Raw genomic sequence first — 18892 nt, 5'->3', positions numbered from 1 at the left:
TTTGTGTAACTAAAAGTTAAGAATTGTACACCAACTCTAATTTACTTAAAGAAAATGCATCTTATTCACTACGAAGACTACAAAATCTCATATTAATCCATAAAAAGGGTAAATACATTAACCATTCAATCATGGTATATCTAATTATAATGGTATAAATCAATTGACATAGATATATGAAAAAAAATAAGATAGTATTTATGGACAAATAATATAAAAACCATGACTATACAAATGGAAACATGCTGATATCGGTAAAAAAACTGGTAGTTTGTGAAGGAAAAATTGAAGTATAAAATCACATATGTAAATTAACTTGACCATATATAATATAATATAATATGACCACATAAATTCAGGTTGAACTATGTAAGTTACAATTTATCTCTCTTTAGCCATGCACGATTTCGGTTGATGATGGCTCTCTAAACTATTAACTAAATAGAGATATCGACCAGGCCACAAATACTAGAATATTTAGAAAAGGGGTGATATAGAAATGATAATTATCACAAAATAGGATAAAATAAGGAAACGGTAAGTAGTTCCTAAAAAAAATTCTGTTCTTGTTTCTGTTTTTTTAATTGTTTCCATTTTCCATATTTATGTTACGGGTACGGAGTATCATTGTCAAATGGTTCAGTTGGTACAACATCATAAATGAACATCCGTCGGACCGTATTCGTCTCTGACTGTACCATGGAAATATGTGTTAAGAGGCGTAAATTAAATTCAATGTAACTTTAGAAACATGTTGTTTATAAATTAAAATTATATTTATAGAATGAAAAGACCAAATCTAGTTCTTCCAACTCCGTGATTTTTGTGATGTTAGTAGGCAAATTGGCCCCTTCTATTTTTATCTAGTCTTACAGTACAAAACTTCGTACGCGATAATCCACTTGTTCGGTTGATGCTAGCATTAGGATTAGCTCGTTGTAGGGCGGCAACGGAACCAGAGAACACCAAACTGATATGCTACTCCGGTACTCCCCAAACAAGAAGGCCTCAACCATTTGGGTCCGTCCCAAATCCAAATGCGCCTACAATATTATTTCAAACGAGTATTGGCCAAGGACTTGTAAATATCCTATGATTGATGCGTTCGTCGGATCCACCCCTCACGTTCTTCTTGATCTCTACAGACTACATGGAGTACAGCTAATATTCGTTTGGCAATTGGCGAAGGTGTAGGAAAGATTCTAAACGGCATGGTTGAAGGCGGAATTCCTATTGGGCGGGTGATCGCTGCCCAGCGATCACCTCATGCCTCTCTCCTATCCTATATACTCCTCCCTCCTCTCCCCCTTCCTCCTCCCCTTCTTCTCTTTCTACTGCAGTACACCACACAAAATATTTTTAAAAACAAAAGTTAGAAAAATTTATTTATAGAAATATTATATATAAAAAATTTGAATTCAAATTCAAATTTGAATTGGGCATGTAAACTTTTGACTTATAAATTTTGGATCTATAAACTTTAGGTGTATAAACTTTAGATGTATAGAAATACTATATATAGAAAATATTTGAATTCAAATTCAAATTTGAATCGGGTATATAAACTTTAGGTCTATAAACTTTAGATGTATAGAAATACTATATATGAAAAATATTTGAATTCAAATTCAAATTTGAATCGGATATTTGAATTCAAATTCAAATTTAAATCGGATATAATTCAAATTTAAATTTGAATCGGATATATAAACTTTTGACTTATAAACTTTAGGTGTATAAACTTTAGATGTATAGAAATGCTATATATATAAAAAATATTTGAATTCAAATTCAAATTTGAATCGGATATATAAACTTTTGACTTATAAACTTTTGGTCTCTAAACTTTAGATGTGTAAACTTGAGGTGTATAAACTTTAGATGCATAAATTTACTAAAATAGAAAAGTAATGTGGTGCCAAAAAAGGAAACCAGATGGAGGGAGGGAGGGGGAGGAGGGGGGCTACCCGATCGCTACCAGGTAGGTAGGGCGATCGATCGCCCATTAGAACTACCCGGTTGAAGGCGGAGAGTCACGACTAACGAGAGACGAACCGAACACAAACTGATGCAGTGGCAGCTTGGCCCGCTTCGGCGCAGCTCACACTGCTCAGCACTGTAACTGGGATTTAAGTCCATCATCAAATGGAATAAGTTCACTTTGGCTCCCTCTATTTGTCGTCCAATCTGATTTTCGTCCCTCGATCGCAAAATCGGATAAGATAGGTCCCCCAACTTACGAAACCATTTAAATAGGATCCCTCGGCAGTATTTGACCCCGGTTTTGGCTGAGGTGGCGCCTACGTGACTAAGTTGACTCGGTCTTCATCTGACGTGGCATTGACGTGGCGCTTACATGTCAATTTGATTCCAAAAATAATAAAACCTATGAGGCCCACATGTCAGTTTCACCCACACAATAATAGAAAATGGTGGGGCCCACGTGGACCCCACCTATCATCTCACTACCCTTCTCTCTATCCCCTCTCTCTCTATCCTCTCTCTCCCTCTTCTCTCTCTCTATCCCCCCCTCTCTCTCTACCCTGAGAATGGCGAGCGGCGGCGGGTGGTGCAGAGGGGCGGCGGCGAGCGGCGAGTGGAACAGAGGGGTGGCGGGTGGCTCACCGTGTCGAGGTCACGCTCCAGCACATACGTCCCCTTGGCCGCCGTATCGAGCTGCTCCTGCAGCCGCAGCAACGACCTCGTCATGGACCGTCACCGCCTCGCCGGCCTTGCGACTGCCGCCGCCGCCGTCGTCACCTTCATGAACCCGCACAACTCTGCCGATGCCTCCGCGCTCGCCGGCAATGACAGCGCCTCGCCGTCGCATATCGCCTTCTTGAGCCTCTCCCAGGACAGCCTCTCGCTGGCGGGCAGGATGGGGCAGCGACCCAAGAAGCCCGACGAGGCACCGCGTGACCACCTCGGAGCCGATGCCTAGCTGCCGCCGCCAGCGTCGTCGCTGCTCCCGCCAACGCAGCCAGAGCCACCCATCTGCGCCGACTGCCTCCCAAAGCCACATCTGGATAAGAGAGGCAATTCAACAATGCTTGTCCCAAAAAGATCAAGGAACTCCAAGAAAGGAAACAGTGCTTGTCCCAAAAGATTAAGAAACTCGAAGAAATTGAGTTTTGGAATCGGGGCAATTCATGTGCCCATCACACCAAGGTGAGATCAGTCGGGAGAAGAAAAAAAGAGATAGAACATTGTTAGCAACCTTCTTCACTAGAATCAAACAACGGTAGTTCTCAATACAACTTGGAAGTGTTTGACTAGAGCAAGGTAGAATAATAATAGGGATACAAGCTAATAGAGAGACTGGATTGCCCTAGTAGCTGCAGTAGAGATAGTAGCAAGAGAGGTAGTAGAGGAAGAGAGGAAGATCGACAAGGTTCAGCCTGAACCAAGTCGCCGCCGCCGCCGTCGTGGCCGAAGCCGCCGATGCATGTTTGATCTCTGTTCTATTCCTTTTCCTGAGAGTGCAGCATCCCTTCCTTTCTAGCTCTCTGTTGGGCTTGCTTGGGCCAAGGATTGGGCTACTCACTGTGTTGGGTCGTAGTGCAGCCGGCCCAATTCCTAACAATACCCCTTCCTTTGAATCCGGCTTGTCCCCAAGCCGGCAGCCTGAAGCTATGAAAAGTTTACCACCACCTGGATCCCATGGCATTTGCAAAATAATCCTTGGTGAACATACAGCTTGCTCCATCCAAAAAAGAATAGCCCAATTGATAATCCATCCAATACAAATTGCATGTTGGACAACCTCAGAGAAGTGCAGGCACCAATATTCAGCACAAGCAATAGAAGCATGTAGCATATAGGAAGTGGACCTCAGAAAAGTGCAGTCACCAATATTCAATACAAGCAATAGAAGCATGTAGCATATGTTCTCCTTCCCACAAGCTCTGAATTTACTGGCAGAAATTTGTACCATGGAAGAACAACTTGGGTAGATCTTAATAGTTGACTTGTAACAGAGCAAAAACTTGACAGTTTGAGTTGCTGAAGTTATGTCCAAAATGACAGGATTCTCTATTTTTCCTTGCCTTGTTTGGAGCAGAATACCTTGCAAAGGTTGCACAAAATAAACAACCATATGGATAACATCTTTAATTGGAAGTGCATAGCTTTCAACCTTCCATGTAGCCCCAGTAAAAAATAGAAGCACCAAAATATCATACCATATCTTATCTATGAGGAAACACCATGGATTAAGCTCATCATCTATTAGTGCTACTAACAGATATATATTGCACCCGTTTCTTATCTCATCCAGCAGCTTAGTAGACCAATTATCAATGTACTGGGCTGATGGACATAGCATGTCTGAATCTTCCTTGATACCAAGACCATCAATGAACATTTTTGCTGCAGTACTAATATTACCAGGATTGTCCTCGCCAACATCAACATCACTCTTCTTAATGTTTTTGCTATGATCCACACCATCGAGTACCTTTTTCAGATTACCTTGCTTCAATAGTCTTGCCACCAAGTAGTTAGTTAATTGATAATTTTCTGGTTGTAGAGAGTAGCTGCCAATCTGAAACATCTCAACATCTGGATCCCGCACTAATAGCACAAAAATTACTTGCATGAGTTCCAATGGGTCCACAAGTTTGAATGGCTTGCCTTGGAGAAAACAGTCCTTGACTGCAGAGTGAATCAACCATTTGGTGCCAACTGTAATAAGTAGCACACTATTCATGTATTGTTTAGTGTTCCAAGCAAAGAGACTCACTTCTACACTAACTTTCCAATGCTTCCAAGCAAATAGATGCACCATGATACTTCTCAAATTTTGATTTGGTGGAGGCCATGGTTTCATATCAGTCCAATGCAACATTATATCCATCATGTCAGTATGAGCTGCTCCAAATTTAGAAAATACCAATGCAAGCCAACCTACTTTAAGTGGCGGTGGCCACGGTGGAATGAAATAAAATCTCATATCAGAATAATTGACTACAGTCCAGGACACATACCACTTCTTCCATCCTAACCAAGCAGGTGGCCATGGGTTTCTCTTGGGGTGTTCCATCAGTGGCTTGTTGTCACTCTCAGTACATTTCATCGAACACTTCATAGGCACCTGATCTCCCACGCAGATGGCAGCACCAAGCTTCAGCCCCGTGGGTGGAGATGGTTCCACCAATGATGTCGTGAACTCCACAGGGCTAGCCATGAGTGGGAATGCAAGCACAACTTGTTCAGTGCCCCGTTTGACGCCGGAGCCAGACATCGAACACTTAGCATGCGTCACCTTGGGGTGGTCAAGATTGTTGATGTAAGTGGCACCGATTGCGTTCCCAGCAGCTACCAACTCCATAGAGGCCACGACAGTGGTGGCGGACGTAACCACTGCAGCCACAGTGAGATCAGGCTCGACGGTAGGACCGGAGCATTTCGTTGAACACATGGTGGGTGTGACCTCGGGTGAGTCCTTGGTGACGACGCATGAGGCGTGGCCCTTGTGCTTGTTGTTTCCTAGCTCCCAGGCAGCTGTTGGAGCAGTATCCTCAGTAATGTGACTTGAACTCGCCGTCGCCCAAGTGAGGTTGTTGTTGGGGCATTCAGTCAAACACTTGGTAGGCGCTGGAGTAGGTGGTGCCATGGGTGCTGTAGGTGATTTAGCCTTGAGGACAGCGGTGGTTGCCCTGATGGCTGCAATTGTCTCCTCGGCAGCCTTGCTCCTACGAGCCTCTACCTCCTCCAACTTCTATAGTATTTGATTGAACTTCTCCTCTTGTCTACGGTTGGCCTCCATCAACTCAAACCTCTCAAGAATCCGATCTAAAGCTTCGTCCATGGATATTCCCTCCTTGTTCATGGTGGACTTGATGGGAACGGGCTCTGCTATCCTTTCATCATCCTTGAACACCTTATGTTGGCTTGGCATTCTGTCGAACAGGTTGTGTGTGCTAGATTCTTGAACACCCCCCTTGCCCAATTCTTCCTCCACCTTGCACCGCTGCCTTCCTAAGACCTCCATGATGAGAAATCCCACGAACCGAGTAGCTCTGATACCAGATTGTTAGCAACCTTCTTCACTAGAATCAAACAACGGTACTTCTCAATACAACTTGGAAGTGTTTGACTAGAACAAGGTAGAATAAGAATAGGGATACAAGCTAATAGAGAGACTGGATTGCCCTAGTAGCTGCAGTAGAGATAGTAGCAAGAGAGGTAGTAGAGGAAGAGATGAAGATCGACAAGGTTCAGCCTAAACCAAGTCGCCGCCGCCGCCGAAGCCGCCGATGCCTGTTTGATCTCTGTTCTGTTCCTTTTCCTGAGAGTGTAGCATCCCTTCCTTTCTAGCTCTTTGTTGGGCTTGCTTGGGCCAAGGATTGGGCTACTCACTGTGTTGGGTCGTAGTGCAGCCGGCCCAATTCCTAACAAACATTGAGCTTTTCGTCATCTGTTTGTATGTTCTTGTGTGTCAGTTCATTTTGCCATCAAATGCTGAGAAATTCTGGTTTATATTGGAACACAGCCATGGAATCCATGAGCATTGAGGAGTACATCAGCACGCTGCACCGAAGACGTCGTCCCCATGGAATTGCAGCGAATGATGCACCGGAGGACGTCGTCGGAGATCGAGCTGGCGATGGCGGGCTACTTCAATGCCAGCGACGAGGCGTCGGAGATCTGCAAGTAGCTGCTGACAAACATCAAGAACGCGCAGAGCAACTACCTGTCCATGGACAGCTTCCTCGCCACCAACTCCGACAGCGTCGCCGCTACCGGTGGTGCCGCGGCGATGACGGCGGCGGCGCCGCTCGCCGCCGTGCGGAGCAACCCGTTCAGTGACGTGGCGACGCGGAGTAGCCTCCGGCGGATCCACGACAGGTACTCGTCCATTCTCCACGCCATCAAGTCGAGCCACGGGAAGGTGGCGAGGGCCATCAGGAAGGTCTCCCGGGCGTGCTCGTCGTGGCGTGCGACGCCGCGGCGGCCACCTCTGTCGCCGTGGCCGCGCACCTCCTGTTCTTCGGCCTCATCGTCGGGGTGCCCGGCCCGCTCTTTCCCGCACCACTCCGGCCGCCGCCTCTCCTTCCCCGCCGCTTCGCCGCCGGCACCGCTTGGCCCGCCGGTCCGGCGGGAGAGAGAAGAGGGAGAGAGAGGATAGAGGGAGGGGGATAGAGAGAAGGGTAGTGAGGATGACAGGTGGGGTCCACGTGGGCCTCACCATTTTTTATTATTTTGTGTGTGAAACTGACATGTGGGTCCCATAGGTTTTACTATTTTTGGATCAAATTACCACGTAAGCGCCACGTCAATGCCACGTCAGATGAATACCGAGTCAAATTAGCCACGTAGGTGTCACCTCAACTTAAACTAGGTCAAATACTACTGAGGGACCTTATTTAAACGGTTTCGTAAGTTGGGGGACCTGTCGTTTCCGGTTTTGCGATCAAGGGACGAAAACTAGACTGGACGACAAATAGAGGGATCCAAAGTGAACTTATTCCTCATCAAATTAATCGGCATCTTTTTTAGGCTTGTAGTACTGTCAAGCCTGGGCCCATCGCCATGTATGGGCTGATATTTTATCTCGAAATGCTATCCAGACCATCAATCCGTCATACTCTGGCCTATTGGGCTGAGATAGAAGACCACAATTTGGCACCCAGAAGAGTTCTCTCACAAAGTTTAGTACGTGTGTTTAGGGCCAAGTGTCTGAGTCGTGTGCATCCCTCGCTCCTAAAAAACAAACCAATTCTCCTCCTATCACAGATTTCGGTCACAAGGTTGTGACAAAAACTCTGTGAATAGCCAAAACAATAACTTCATTTCAACTTAGCGAAAAACAGCGATTGCCTGCAGCTCATCTCTGTGAATAGCCAAAACAGTATCTTCATTTCAACTTAGCAAAAACACGGCGATTGCCTGCAGCTGTACTCCAATCACTCCGTTCCGGCCCTGACCTGTTTCGCTTAGGAAATACACAGTTGGGCGCTCCGCGCCTCCGCGGCCGAACTCTGAACAATCGTCATCGCTGTAGATTTGCGCGGACCTCACGTAGCCAAATCGGAATTCGCGCGCCTCTCGTCTCTCCGCTCCGCACAAGCGCACAACTTCTCTTTCTCTGCAGCGCGCACGCCTTTTGGGTTTTGGGCCACTGTACGTTTCCTGGCCAGCGAGATTACCCCTATCTTTCGCGCCTGTACACCTGCCAGCAACAACGTGCACTCTCTATACACCCTACAGCTGCTACACTCCCGGACGGGGACCGATCACCGCAACTCCTCCACACAATGTCACCGACCGGCTACTACGCCCCCTACGCCAGGGATCTGCTTAGCCTCATGTGGAGGAACAGAAGCGCACATCAATACTCGTCACCTACTCAACTGTTGCTACCGGTAATCTCGTATGTATACTTCAGCCATGTTTAGTTCACACCAAATTTTTCTCAAACTCTCAGCTTTTCATCACATCACGTCACATATAAAATTTTCCTACTCACATAAATTCCTAACTTTTTTTCCAAACTAACAACTTTTTTCAAACTTCTCCCCAATTTCAGAAACTAAACACAGCCTTCAATGATTGCATACATAGTATGTGCATATGCTTCGTCTATCGTGAATAAGGGCAGCCATCGATCTCGGGTGTTTTGCCTCAACTTGCGTCGAAATCGAATCGAGTGTTGGGGAGTACACGCATACGGAGTACTTGCGAACATTCACTGCTGCTGTAGCTAGACTGGCCATTACTACAGCCAGAGACATGTGTAGCACACGGGAGGAGTAAAGTGCGTATGCAACTGCATAGCCTAGCTGGTAGTAATACTTACCTAGAACTGATGCATCATCTGGAACTGAACTTGCAATAACGAAGTGCAGGGATGCACTGGCGCAGGAGATGCCGCCCAGCATGAACAGAGGAGAGCCAGTCTTTTTCCTTTTGGCAGATGCGAGGAGCAACCCAAGTACCCAACCCATTGTGTTGGCCTGGCCATAGCTGCCATCAGGTCGTCTCCTCCTAACCACTTCACTGTATACAACCTCATCTTGTAACGCCTTTCCGTTCATGTGTACCACCACCACGACCAGCAGCATGGCCTGCAGCAAACTCATTGTGCAGCAACTCATTGATCGATTGATCGAAAGCGATGGAGCCGTTGCATGCGCTGCTGCATGCTACCGATGGACCACTTGGGGGCCGGCGAACTGGCGATGCCAAGTTGCCAATGTACATTATTACGTACGACACTGATCTACATCTACCGGGCCACAGTGTGCAGTTACTGTTTGGTCCACACAACTGATCCCTCCATCTACCGGCTACCGGCCGGTAGGTCGTACTGTACTCCTACTCTGTGTGTGTGTCTATGGCGGTCTTATCTACTTACCTCATTCATGTACGGAGTACACAACATTTTTTTTTTGAATTGACCCTCTGGTACACAACATCAAGATTCATGACGATAAAACTGCGATATACCTATATACTATTTGTGATGCGATTTTCGTTGCATATGCTACCCTAATGATGATTACAGAGATATTGTGAGCAATTAGAGTCCTATACGATTACATCGTGATACATTGTGATGATTAGTTGATTACGACTAGTACTAAGGCAATCGAAAACATAATGTGATCATTAAGACCAGTACTAATGCAATCGAAAACATGGAGTAATGATTAAGACTAGTACTTAACTAATTCAATCAAAACATATGCCCGGGCACCGGAACCATTTATTGTGCTGAGGTGAATTGGATTTGGCCAAATCCAGTCCGCGACATCAAACTCATCAATGCGTTAATGGGCAACACACCTTATTACTGGATCAGAGTAAAGTGCAGGCTCGCAGCTTGTTCAGTTCAGGCTTTCAGGGGGGCACTACTTCTCAATTTATTCCCAGTTTTACGGTGGGACAGCGATCACCACGTGATACGTTTGCACGAGTGCAAAACTCAATTTTACCAATGGGAATTGAGATTTCAGTCACCTAAAATTTAAACATGTTTCAGTCAAATTCCTACTACTATCTGCTGAGCACCTCCTCTTTGGCAACAGCGGCATCACGGACCAGTGACGAGCTCCTTGATGATCCCTTCGTTCGTCGTCCGTCCAAGTCCATGGCCTCGTCGGTTGGAGGAGAATGGTGGGCAGGATCGATGGCAAGGGCATCTGATCTACGGCGGTGTCTACGGCCACCAGCTGCTGGAACACAGGGAAGACAGTCGGGCGGGAGATCGAATCTTGTTGGCTGTGTTCGTTTGGACGTTTTCACAGCGCGCTACAGTAACACGGAAAACGGAACGGTCCATTAACACGTGATTAATTAAGTATTAGCTAATTTTTTTTCAAAAATAAATTAATTTGATTTTTTTAAGCAACTTTTGTATAGAAACTTTTTACAAAAAAGTACACCGTGTAGTAGTTTGAAAAGCGTGCGCGGGGGCAAAACACTGTAGCGCGCTGGGAAAACGTCCAAACGAACACAGCCGTTGTCGTTCGGAGCGGCGGAGACTGGTATAGCACTTGCATGGATTATCAGTGCTGCTAGTGTCTTCCGATGCTAGCGAGGCAGTGAATTGGGAAGGGGGATGGAAACGGCTGGGAATGGTCGGAAACGATATTATTTTTTATTACTTTTATAAAATGGTCAGAAAAAAAATATATTTATAAATTTAATTTTTTAGTGTCAACTTCAATACAATATTGATAGAAAATAAAAAAGTTAAAATTTAAAAGTAGTAAAGATAATATTATTATATTAATTTTAGGGGAACGATATCGATACGGCCAAAAAAAATTGTATACCAACACGAAAATATTGCACATCAATATATTAGAGAATAGAGTTTTCGTTACACATCGCACTCGGGTAGACCGGCCTATGCCAGGGCAAGGAAGAAAATAAAGCCAAAAACAAGGAAGAAAAATAAACACTCGTACGACGGGTAACACTACTCTAAACAATGGGACGGGGCAGAACCACGCTACACTCCCAACAAATCCAAAAAAGCAACGTCCGCTAACGAACACAGCCGATCTCTTCGAAAGGATGGACTCTAGTGTACCGTTTTCACATGTCCCAGGATCAGCAGGAGAAAGAGGATTGTGTTAGCTGATGAGGGAAAGAATAAAAGATAGATTTTAGGAGGGGGTTTGCACGAATATTAAAGTTCCTAGTAATTTATATAGGTTCATTACTTTTTCCTTCGTCCAAGGCTGTGCTTAGTTCACGGGGTGTTTGATTGAAATTGAAACGATGAGACGGAAAAGTAGGAAGTTTGGCCCTGTTTAGTTCCAAAGTTTTTTTTTTTCCAAATTTTCAACTTTTCATCACATCAAACCTTTCATACACACACAATTTTTCTATCACATCGTACCAATTTCAACCAAACTTCTAAACTTCAGTGTGAACTAAACACAACCATATGTGTGGGAAAATTTTGATGTGATAGAAAAGTTGGAAGTTTGAAGAATTTTTTTTGGAACGAGCCCTGTTTAGTTCCAAAGTTTTTTTTCCAAACTTTCAACTTTCCATCACATCAAACCTTTCATATACACACAACTTTTCTATCACATCGTATCAATTTCAACCAAACTTCCAATCTTCAGTGTTAACTAAACACAATCTTAAAGGTCATGTTTAGTTCACCCCAACTACCTCAAACTTTCAACTTTCCATCTCATCGCATCACATCCAAAACTTTCCTACACACATAAACTTCTAACTTTTTTTTCAAACTTCTAACTTTCTGTAAACTTCTAACTTTTTTCAAGAACTATGTGTGTAGAAAAATTTTGGATGTGATGGAAAGTTGAGAGTTGAGGGGAGTTTGGTGTGAACTAAACAGGGTCACAGCCTAAACACGGTGCAAAGGCAAAGAGCGGTTGTATAGAACTCTTACCAGTAATCTCGATACTCCAAAAGCTGCAAAGAGCAAGTTGAAACATCTGAATTTTACACGCAAGAGCGAGTGAGGCTAGCTGAAAGGGACAAACTGCTTCGTGCACGGTGACAAGCCAGAAAAGGTACTACTAGTGGTAGTACTCGTTGGTCAGCGGGGAGTAGTAGTATAGCTATAGCATCGAGTAATCCAATGGCGCTAGGCCCACGTCGTGCAGCATGAAGGCGGGAGAACTTTTTCCCAGGCGATGCAGATCAGTGCAGAGCCACAGCCTGCCTGCCTCGCTGCATTTCCATCTCTGGACTGGCACAACCACACAGACACAGCACGAGACACCGGTGTCGAGACAGGCACAGGCTCTCACTTGCCTTCCTCTCTTCCTGCAGTCACTTGCCCTAGCCAACGTCGGAGCAGATGCAGCCCTGAAAACCATCGGCATGTGGCGCGGGCGCCGGATCGAGCTGGGATCATGCATCCCGTTGCCATGATGCCATGGCACGGGCGCGACAGGACGACGGACGAGCCGAGGACCATATCGCGTCGCAAACGGTCGGCTCTCTTCCCCCTCCCGTGCTGTACATGCCATCATCACCCATTCGTACCGGTCTCTCTCGCTGACCCAACGGTCTCTACCTCTCCCATTTCTTCTCCTACGTGTAAGTACCACTAATCAACAGTCATGCAGTACTAATCAACAGTCATACAGTACTCCAATGCATCAGAGCATCAGTCATGCATCAGAGCAATGCTGCTGCTGCCAGAAAAAAAAAGAAAGAAATATACTAGCACCGAAAGTCCAAATGGAGACAAAGATTCATTCGAAGAATGACTTTTTCTTTCACAGGGAACGGCTCTGCAGAAATTCTAAGTTTCATCATTCTAAAACGGGTGCTACTAAAAAACACAGCAAAACGAATCAGAACCAGAGCAATCATGCATGTACAGAAAGAACTCTTAACACCATCCAACAGCAGACGCTAATCAGATCGGCTGCACACCAAAAGCAATCCCAAAGTAAACCAAACCGCAAATCACAAAGGCACAGACAAATTAATCACTGGCTAATGGCGCCACCTTCTGACACGGCGGGCGAGTCGGACACGGACACGCCGGAGGACTCGTCCATCGACTCGTGCGACGGCGACGCCTCCCCGCACGCGCGGATCTCCTCGATCATCTTCACCACGTACCCGATCTTCGGCCGCTGGTCGGGCGCCGCCGACGCGCAGCTCAGGGCGAGCTGCAGCATCGCCACCATCTCCTCCTCGATGCCCTTGTCCTTCATCAGCTCCAGGTCGAACACCTCCGACGTCCACTCCTCCCTCACCACCGACTGCACCCACCGCGGCAGCTCCACCACCACGCCGCCGTTGGGAAGCTCGCTGCCCGGGCACCGCCCCGTCAGCAGCTCGAGTAGCACCACGCCGAACGCGTACACGTCGCCCTTCTGCGACGCCCACGGCCGCGGCGGCGGGGGCGCCTCGGGGGCGCGGTACCCCGCCGAGCGCGCCGCGGCGGCCGCCGGGGACGAGCCCAGCTGCGCCAGGCCGCAGTCCGCGAGCCGCCCCACGCCGGCTTTGTCGAGCAGTATGTTCGTGCTCTTGATGTTGCCGTGCGCCAGCCTCGGCGTCCCGCTGCCCCGGCGGCTCGCGTGGTGGATGTATGCTAGGCCGCGCGCGGCGGCGGAGGCGATGCGCATCCGCGCCGCCCAGTCCAGCGGCGTGCGCCCAGGGCCACGGTTACCTATAATAACATGTTTCAGCAACAGGTGTTCGACGAAATCAATGTCGAGATGCAACAATTAGAGAACTCACCGTGCAGGAGGGAGAAGAGGCTGCCGTTGGGCATGAACTCGTAGACGAGCAGCTTCTCGTCGCGGGCGTAGTAGTAGGCGTTGAGTGGCACGATGTTCGGGTGACGGAGACGGCCAAGCACGGCCATGTGGTGCTCGAAATCCTTCTTGGACGCCGCCGCCGCCGTGGCGTCGCGCAGCCGCTTGACGGCCACGACGCTGCCGTCGCCAAGCACGGCCTTGTACGCCGTGCCGCACCCGCCCTTGCCGAGCATCTCTGCTGATGCGCGCAGCAGGTCGTCGAGCTCAAACCGCTTCCCGCCGCCGCTGCTGACGTCCTCCAGAAACACCATTTTCCCCCGCTCAAACGTGCCGCCAGCTGCAGTGACCACTCCGGTGGCGCCATAGGGGCTGGAGGAGTACACGATCTTCTCCCCTTCCCGGAGACGCCTGGCGCTTCGCCGGCCGGAGAGGCGTGGCCAGAAGTAGCAGAACAGCAGCCCGGCCACGAGCCCGACCACGGCGAAGTCCCCGGCCACAATTGCCACCACGGCCGCGCAGCTCATCTTTCCCTTGCCGCTGGTTGCCGCGCCCGCTGGCTTCGCTGACGGCGACGACGCCACCATGGCCGCAGCCGGTGGGCACGGCGGCGTCGCGGACGCGTTGACAGCCGCCGACGCGTTCGGCTGCTGCGCCTCGTCCTTGCACGGCGGCAGCGGCGCGCTGCAGAGACCAGCATTCCCGCCGAACGCCCCAACCGGAAACTTGGCCATCGCCACCGGAATCCTCCCCGTCAAAAGATTGTTGGAGACATTGAAGTCTTGCAGCACAGGGAGCGCAATGCCGTCAATCCCGCCGCTGAGCCGGTTGGAGTCCAGCCGCAGCGTGAGCAACCTGTCGAGCCGGTTGAGCTCCGGTGGCACGACGCCGGACAAGTTGTTGAACGACAGGTCGAGGCGATACAGCCGGTACAGCGCCCCAATCGACGGCGGTATCGGGCCGGACAGCGAGTTGCCGGCGAGGAACAGCAGCTTGAGCCCCGCGAGCGGCGAGAGGTCGGGAATGGCGCCGGTGAGGCCGTTCCCCTTGAGACTAAGCACGCGGAGGCCGTCAAGCCTCGCGAGCGCCGGGAGCGCGGCGTCGCCGGACAGGCCGAAACCCTCGAGCACCAGCCTCGTCACCCGCCCACCCGCGCAGCTGACACCCCGCCACGTCCCGCACGGCGCTGGGTTGGCTGCCAGGTCCCAGCTCGCCAGCGCGCCTGACCGGTCGGCGGCCAGCCGGAAGTCCGACAGCGCCGCGACGTCGGCGTCCAGCGAGCCGCCGCCGCCGCCGTCGGCATAACACACGAAGCATCGAAGCAGCAGTGCCGACAAGAAGAGCGGCAGCAGAATGGCGCTGGCGCCGCCGCCGCTGTTGCGAGGCATGCTGCTCCCTATGCGTTTCTTTTGTTCGAGCTTGACCTCGCGTTTGGCTTGTGTGCGGCGACGGTCGTGACAGCGGCGAGACGAAGGGGGTTCTTGTCTGACGCTCCCCCTCCTCCACAGCTTCACCACCGCACGCACAGTGATACTCACACACAGAAGGGGCCCACAACTCAGTGACAGTGACGAGCTCTCGCGAAGACGAGGGTGTGAGAAGGTGGTGACGTGTGGCGCCATGGATGGATTTGGGGAGCAGGTGAAGGTGTGGATGACGGGTGGGGCCATGCTGGTTGATGGGGACATGTCAAGGGTAAAAAAGAGAGGAGCGGAAATGCGGAAATGTTTGGGCATCATGTCCGGTCGGAATTCAGTGGGCCCCTTTTTACTCGGGTGGGCTTTTGCTCGTTGTAATTATTGCTGCATAGATTGGCGAGACTCTCGGGATGTGAGCGATGAAGGTGAGCTTTTTTTAGGATTAGCGGCGATTATGTGCAATCTGGGCTTCATTATGGCGCCAAGAATAGGCGCGCACCGCAGCTATACTAGCGGCGCACGCGCACGTGACAACGGAGTGTTGGGGTTTTACCTTTGGGACTGGGTGTATTTTATTTGCCGAGAGGATGAAATTTCTAGCATTACCGGCGGCTATATATGTAGTCCTCCATTCAGATTACCGGTGGCTATTTGTTCACGACGATTATCAATTTAGGAGTACCTTTTGGAGTCTTGATTCCATTATGTACATACTCCTCCTATGGAGTACTCCTACAGTATATGGGGATGGATGTTTTTTAGCTTTGGGTGGAAGTGCGCGAGAGAGACAAGTATGAGAGGTTGTCAGTGGGAATACTATATGCAGCCTTGCAGAGCTGCAGAGGTGAGTGCGCCAAATCCATCGTACGGGGTGGCAGTTCTTTTAGGAGATCGTACGGAGCAGATTGCTAATTGGGCCTTTTTTAAAGTGTTTCTCTGAGGAGAGAGGAAGAAAAAGGGAGATTATATATGTTCGTCCATGGGCCTAATCATCGACTCCCCAATTTCGGTCCAGTTTCGACACCAAGCCCACACGACTCTCGAGCATTAACACGTGCCAAAAGCGCGATCCGGCCTCGGTGTACGCGTCGTACCGTGTGCGTCGCCTCGCGTCGCGCGGCGCGGGCAAACACGTACACGCGCCGGAGTACGTCAAAAAAAACAAACCTGATTTTCGTGCCCAACGTTTGACCGTCCGTCTTATTTAAAAAAATTATGAAAAAAAGTAAAAACACAAGTCACGCATGAAATATTAATCATGTTTTATCATCTAACAATAATGAAAATACAAATTATAAAAAAAATTCATATAAGACGGACAATTAAAATTAGACACGAAAACTCCTTTTTTTGGGTACGGAGGGAATTCCTCGCAAGGTTTCCTTGCCGTGGCGCGGCGCCGCGCCGCGCGGCTCGCTGGGGTGTGCTGCATGGATCACCGAACGTGCACGATTCGATATGATGTCGGTGCAAAACTGCGAACCAAAGCTACGTGTGCGATCACCATGTGACAGTAAACCTCGGGGGTCAATTCCGTATTCGAAGATGCACAAGTGGAAAGACTATTACTTCAAAGGACAACAAAAGATGACGCGTTGCTTGTTTCTTCTCTTTTCTTTTCTTGGGCAGTACAAGTATTGCCGAGATGGTCAGAATCGCCAGTATCGGTCGCAAAGTTTTTATTTATTTATTTTTTTGGTAATAGAATGATACAATTGAAAATTGGAAAGACAGTAGAAATTGACAAGTATATGTACCGGATGCCTGATGAAGCATGCAGACATATGCACGCATCCACCACAAAATACGTACTAGAAACGAACGAAAAAAACCGATCGATCTCTGCATCTCAGCCGAAGCCAATAACCTTGGGAGCCAGCTCGAGCAGCGGCGCCAGCGCGTCGGGCGAGAACTTGCGCGCGAACACGAAGCAAACGTCGCTAGCCTTGCCGTTGTACGTGCAGTTGCCGGCGCCGCCCCTCATCTTCCCGAAGAGCTCCTCGGTGACGTCCCGTGCGCCGTGGCTCCTCGGGTGAGGCCTCCTCGGCCGCCACTCCGTGTACGTGAGCGTCCGGTTGGCGTTGCGGCGCCACCGGAGCAGGCTGACCAGCGTCGGGATGTAGTGCTCGTCGATGAGGCAGCCCCTGCGCCCGGCGCAGGAGTCGCGGAACGCCGGGAAGTAGCGCTCGTCGGAGACGACCTCGACGGCGAGGGCGCGGTCCATCTCGAAGAACTGGGACCCCTTGCGCCACTGCGCCGCCGTGATGTTGTGCGGCGCGAACAGCGCCGGCCTGTAGCGCGCGCGGGCGCCGGCGTTGTCGAAGCAGTCGACGAAGCTGTCGTTGGATCCGGTGAGGTGAGCGTACAAGGTGGGGAAGTCGAAGATGGGGATGCACGACTCGGACAGCAGCGCGAAGCGCTCGTTTGATAGGTCCAGCAGCGCGTTCGCTAGCAGCCGACGCTCCGCTTCCACCAGGTTCGCGTCGCCCCAGGTCGTCCTCTGCAAATGCACGCGTGCACAAAATTTTAATCGCAACGCACGCACAGTTACTAGCTTGAGATCGTCAGAACGATATTTACCTACCACAACTAACCGGCTAGTGAAAGTAATTAACTAATGATTCAGGTGTAATCAACGTTAAACAACGTAAGCGGGGATAGCTCAGTTGGGAGAGCGTCAGACTGAAGATCTGAAGGTCGCGTGTTCGATCCACGCTCACCGCATTATTCTATTTTTTGAAAAAAAAAATTCATGCAAACAACTAAATAAAACAAAATTTGATCTGTCACTGTGTTATTACGAACCTGGATTAGTTTTGCTCTCTATTACGAATTGTTTCCATGCAAAGAACGAAATCAACTTGGAAGAACAAAATAATCGAGGTCAATTTGCATGCTCTGTTACAGTGTTACGAACCTGGCTTGGAATCATGCGGCCATAGAAGACAGAGTCGGTCGGCAGCGAGGCAGCAAAATGAGGATCGGAGTGGACGTAGATGGAGTAGAGCTCCTTCCCGTGCCCCGCGAAGAACTTCTCCCACAGTAGCCGCAACGGCAGCTTCGCTCTCACCAGGAACAGGAACGCCACCTTGGGCACGCGGCTGTACGGCGCGCGAGACACCCTCGGCGCCATGGACGCCCTCCACAGGAGCTCCTCGTCGGTCATGTTGTGCGTCACGCCGCTCGGCGCAAGGAACCCCATCAACCCTGTCGGTGTCGATGGCGGTGACGGCGCCGGAGTTGGAGTAGACGACGGCAATGGTGGTGGCCACACGCACGGTGTCTCCGGCGATGGCGATGGCTGCATTATTGGCCGTGATGATGATGGTACAAGGGAGTGTAACATCGGCGATAGCAAAGGCGATTCGTAGAATTTAGGGAAGTTGGCGATGGAGATCATGCCCAGGATAAATCCTGAAGAGAAGAGGAGCAGCATTGGCACTGCTTTGAGGAGGCTGCTGCCTGAGTGAGTGGCAGCCATAGGCTTGTTCATGTTGTTCGTGGCGATTTGATCTGTGTCGAACATGAGTCATGCAACTCACCGCTTTGATCTATCTCTACTTAAAATTAACGTAGCTTGTAGATGCAAAAGTTCGCATCGATTGATTAATTAATTTCCTCATTTGTGGGAACTAGGAACTGTACCAAGGAAGCAATATATATTAGCTGTAGATTCTTCTCTTCCTCTGTTTATTTTTTGAGGGAATTCTCTTGCTCTGTTTAATAACTAGTACTACAAGTGATATGTGTCTACTACACTTTTCT

At 49.1% G+C, this 18892-nt stretch overlaps 3 protein-coding genes and 1 non-coding gene across 4 annotated transcripts; 1 reads left to right on the top strand and 3 right to left on the bottom strand.

Annotated features, from left to right (window-relative positions):
- Nucleotides 1-3196: 3196 nt before the first annotated feature.
- On the bottom strand, nt 3197-6284 carry LOC9268840 (uncharacterized). The gene has a single exon (XM_026022575.2). It carries the CDS (start codon nt 5612-5614, stop codon nt 3329-3331), a length of 2286 nt encoding a protein of 761 aa, XP_025878360.1. The 5' UTR covers nt 5615-6284; the 3' UTR covers nt 3197-3328.
- Nucleotides 6285-12661: 6377 nt separating this feature from the next.
- On the bottom strand, nt 12662-15159 carry LOC4325808 (probable leucine-rich repeat receptor-like protein kinase At1g68400). Its single transcript, XM_015779316.3, has 2 exons — nt 13693-15159; nt 12662-13621 (listed from the first exon to the last, which is right to left on the bottom strand). Exons 1-2 carry the CDS (start codon nt 15095-15097, stop codon nt 12933-12935), a joined length of 2094 nt encoding a protein of 697 aa, XP_015634802.1. The 5' UTR covers nt 15098-15159; the 3' UTR covers nt 12662-12932.
- A 1634-nt stretch (nt 15160-16793) lies between these two features.
- Nucleotides 16794-18653, bottom strand: LOC4325806 (glycosyltransferase BC10-like). The gene is made up of 2 exons (XM_066304425.1): nt 18045-18653; nt 16794-17741 (listed from the first exon to the last, which is right to left on the bottom strand). Exons 1-2 carry the CDS (start codon nt 18651-18653, stop codon nt 16977-16979), a joined length of 1374 nt encoding a protein of 457 aa, XP_066160522.1. The 3' UTR covers nt 16794-16976.
- TRNAF-GAA (transfer RNA phenylalanine (anticodon GAA)) lies at nt 17779-17851 on the top strand. The gene has a single exon. It is a non-coding gene; the product is annotated as a tRNA-Phe (tRNA).
- Nucleotides 18654-18892: the final 239 nt, after the last annotated feature.

This window comes from Oryza sativa, chromosome 1 (genome assembly GCF_034140825.1).
Source record: "Oryza sativa Japonica Group chromosome 1, ASM3414082v1".
In the NCBI taxonomy this organism is placed as follows: domain Eukaryota; kingdom Viridiplantae; phylum Streptophyta; class Magnoliopsida; order Poales; family Poaceae; genus Oryza; species Oryza sativa.
The sequence above is the reverse complement of the archived record's forward strand: the minus strand, read 5'-3'. Positions and strand labels throughout refer to the sequence as shown.

Bases quoted from the DNA above. Each gene is read 5' to 3' on its own strand.
- LOC9268840 (XM_026022575.2), bottom strand. From the start codon at position 5,614: ATGGCACCACCTACTCCAGCGCCTACCAAGTGTTTGACTGAATGCCCC.
- LOC4325808 (XM_015779316.3), bottom strand. From the start codon at position 15,097: ATGCCTCGCAACAGCGGCGGCGGCGCCAGCGCCATTCTGCTGCCGCTC. The intron at 13,622-13,692 runs GTGAGTTCTCTA...ATGTTATTATAG, and splicing joins CCTCTTCTCCCTCCTGCACG to GTAACCGTGGCCCTGGGCGC.
- LOC4325806 (XM_066304425.1), bottom strand. From the start codon at position 18,653: ATGTTCGACACAGATCAAATCGCCACGAACAACATGAACAAGCCTATG. The intron at 17,742-18,044 runs GTTCGTAACACT...CTGAATCATTAG, and splicing joins GCCGCATGATTCCAAGCCAG to TTAATTACTTTCACTAGCCG.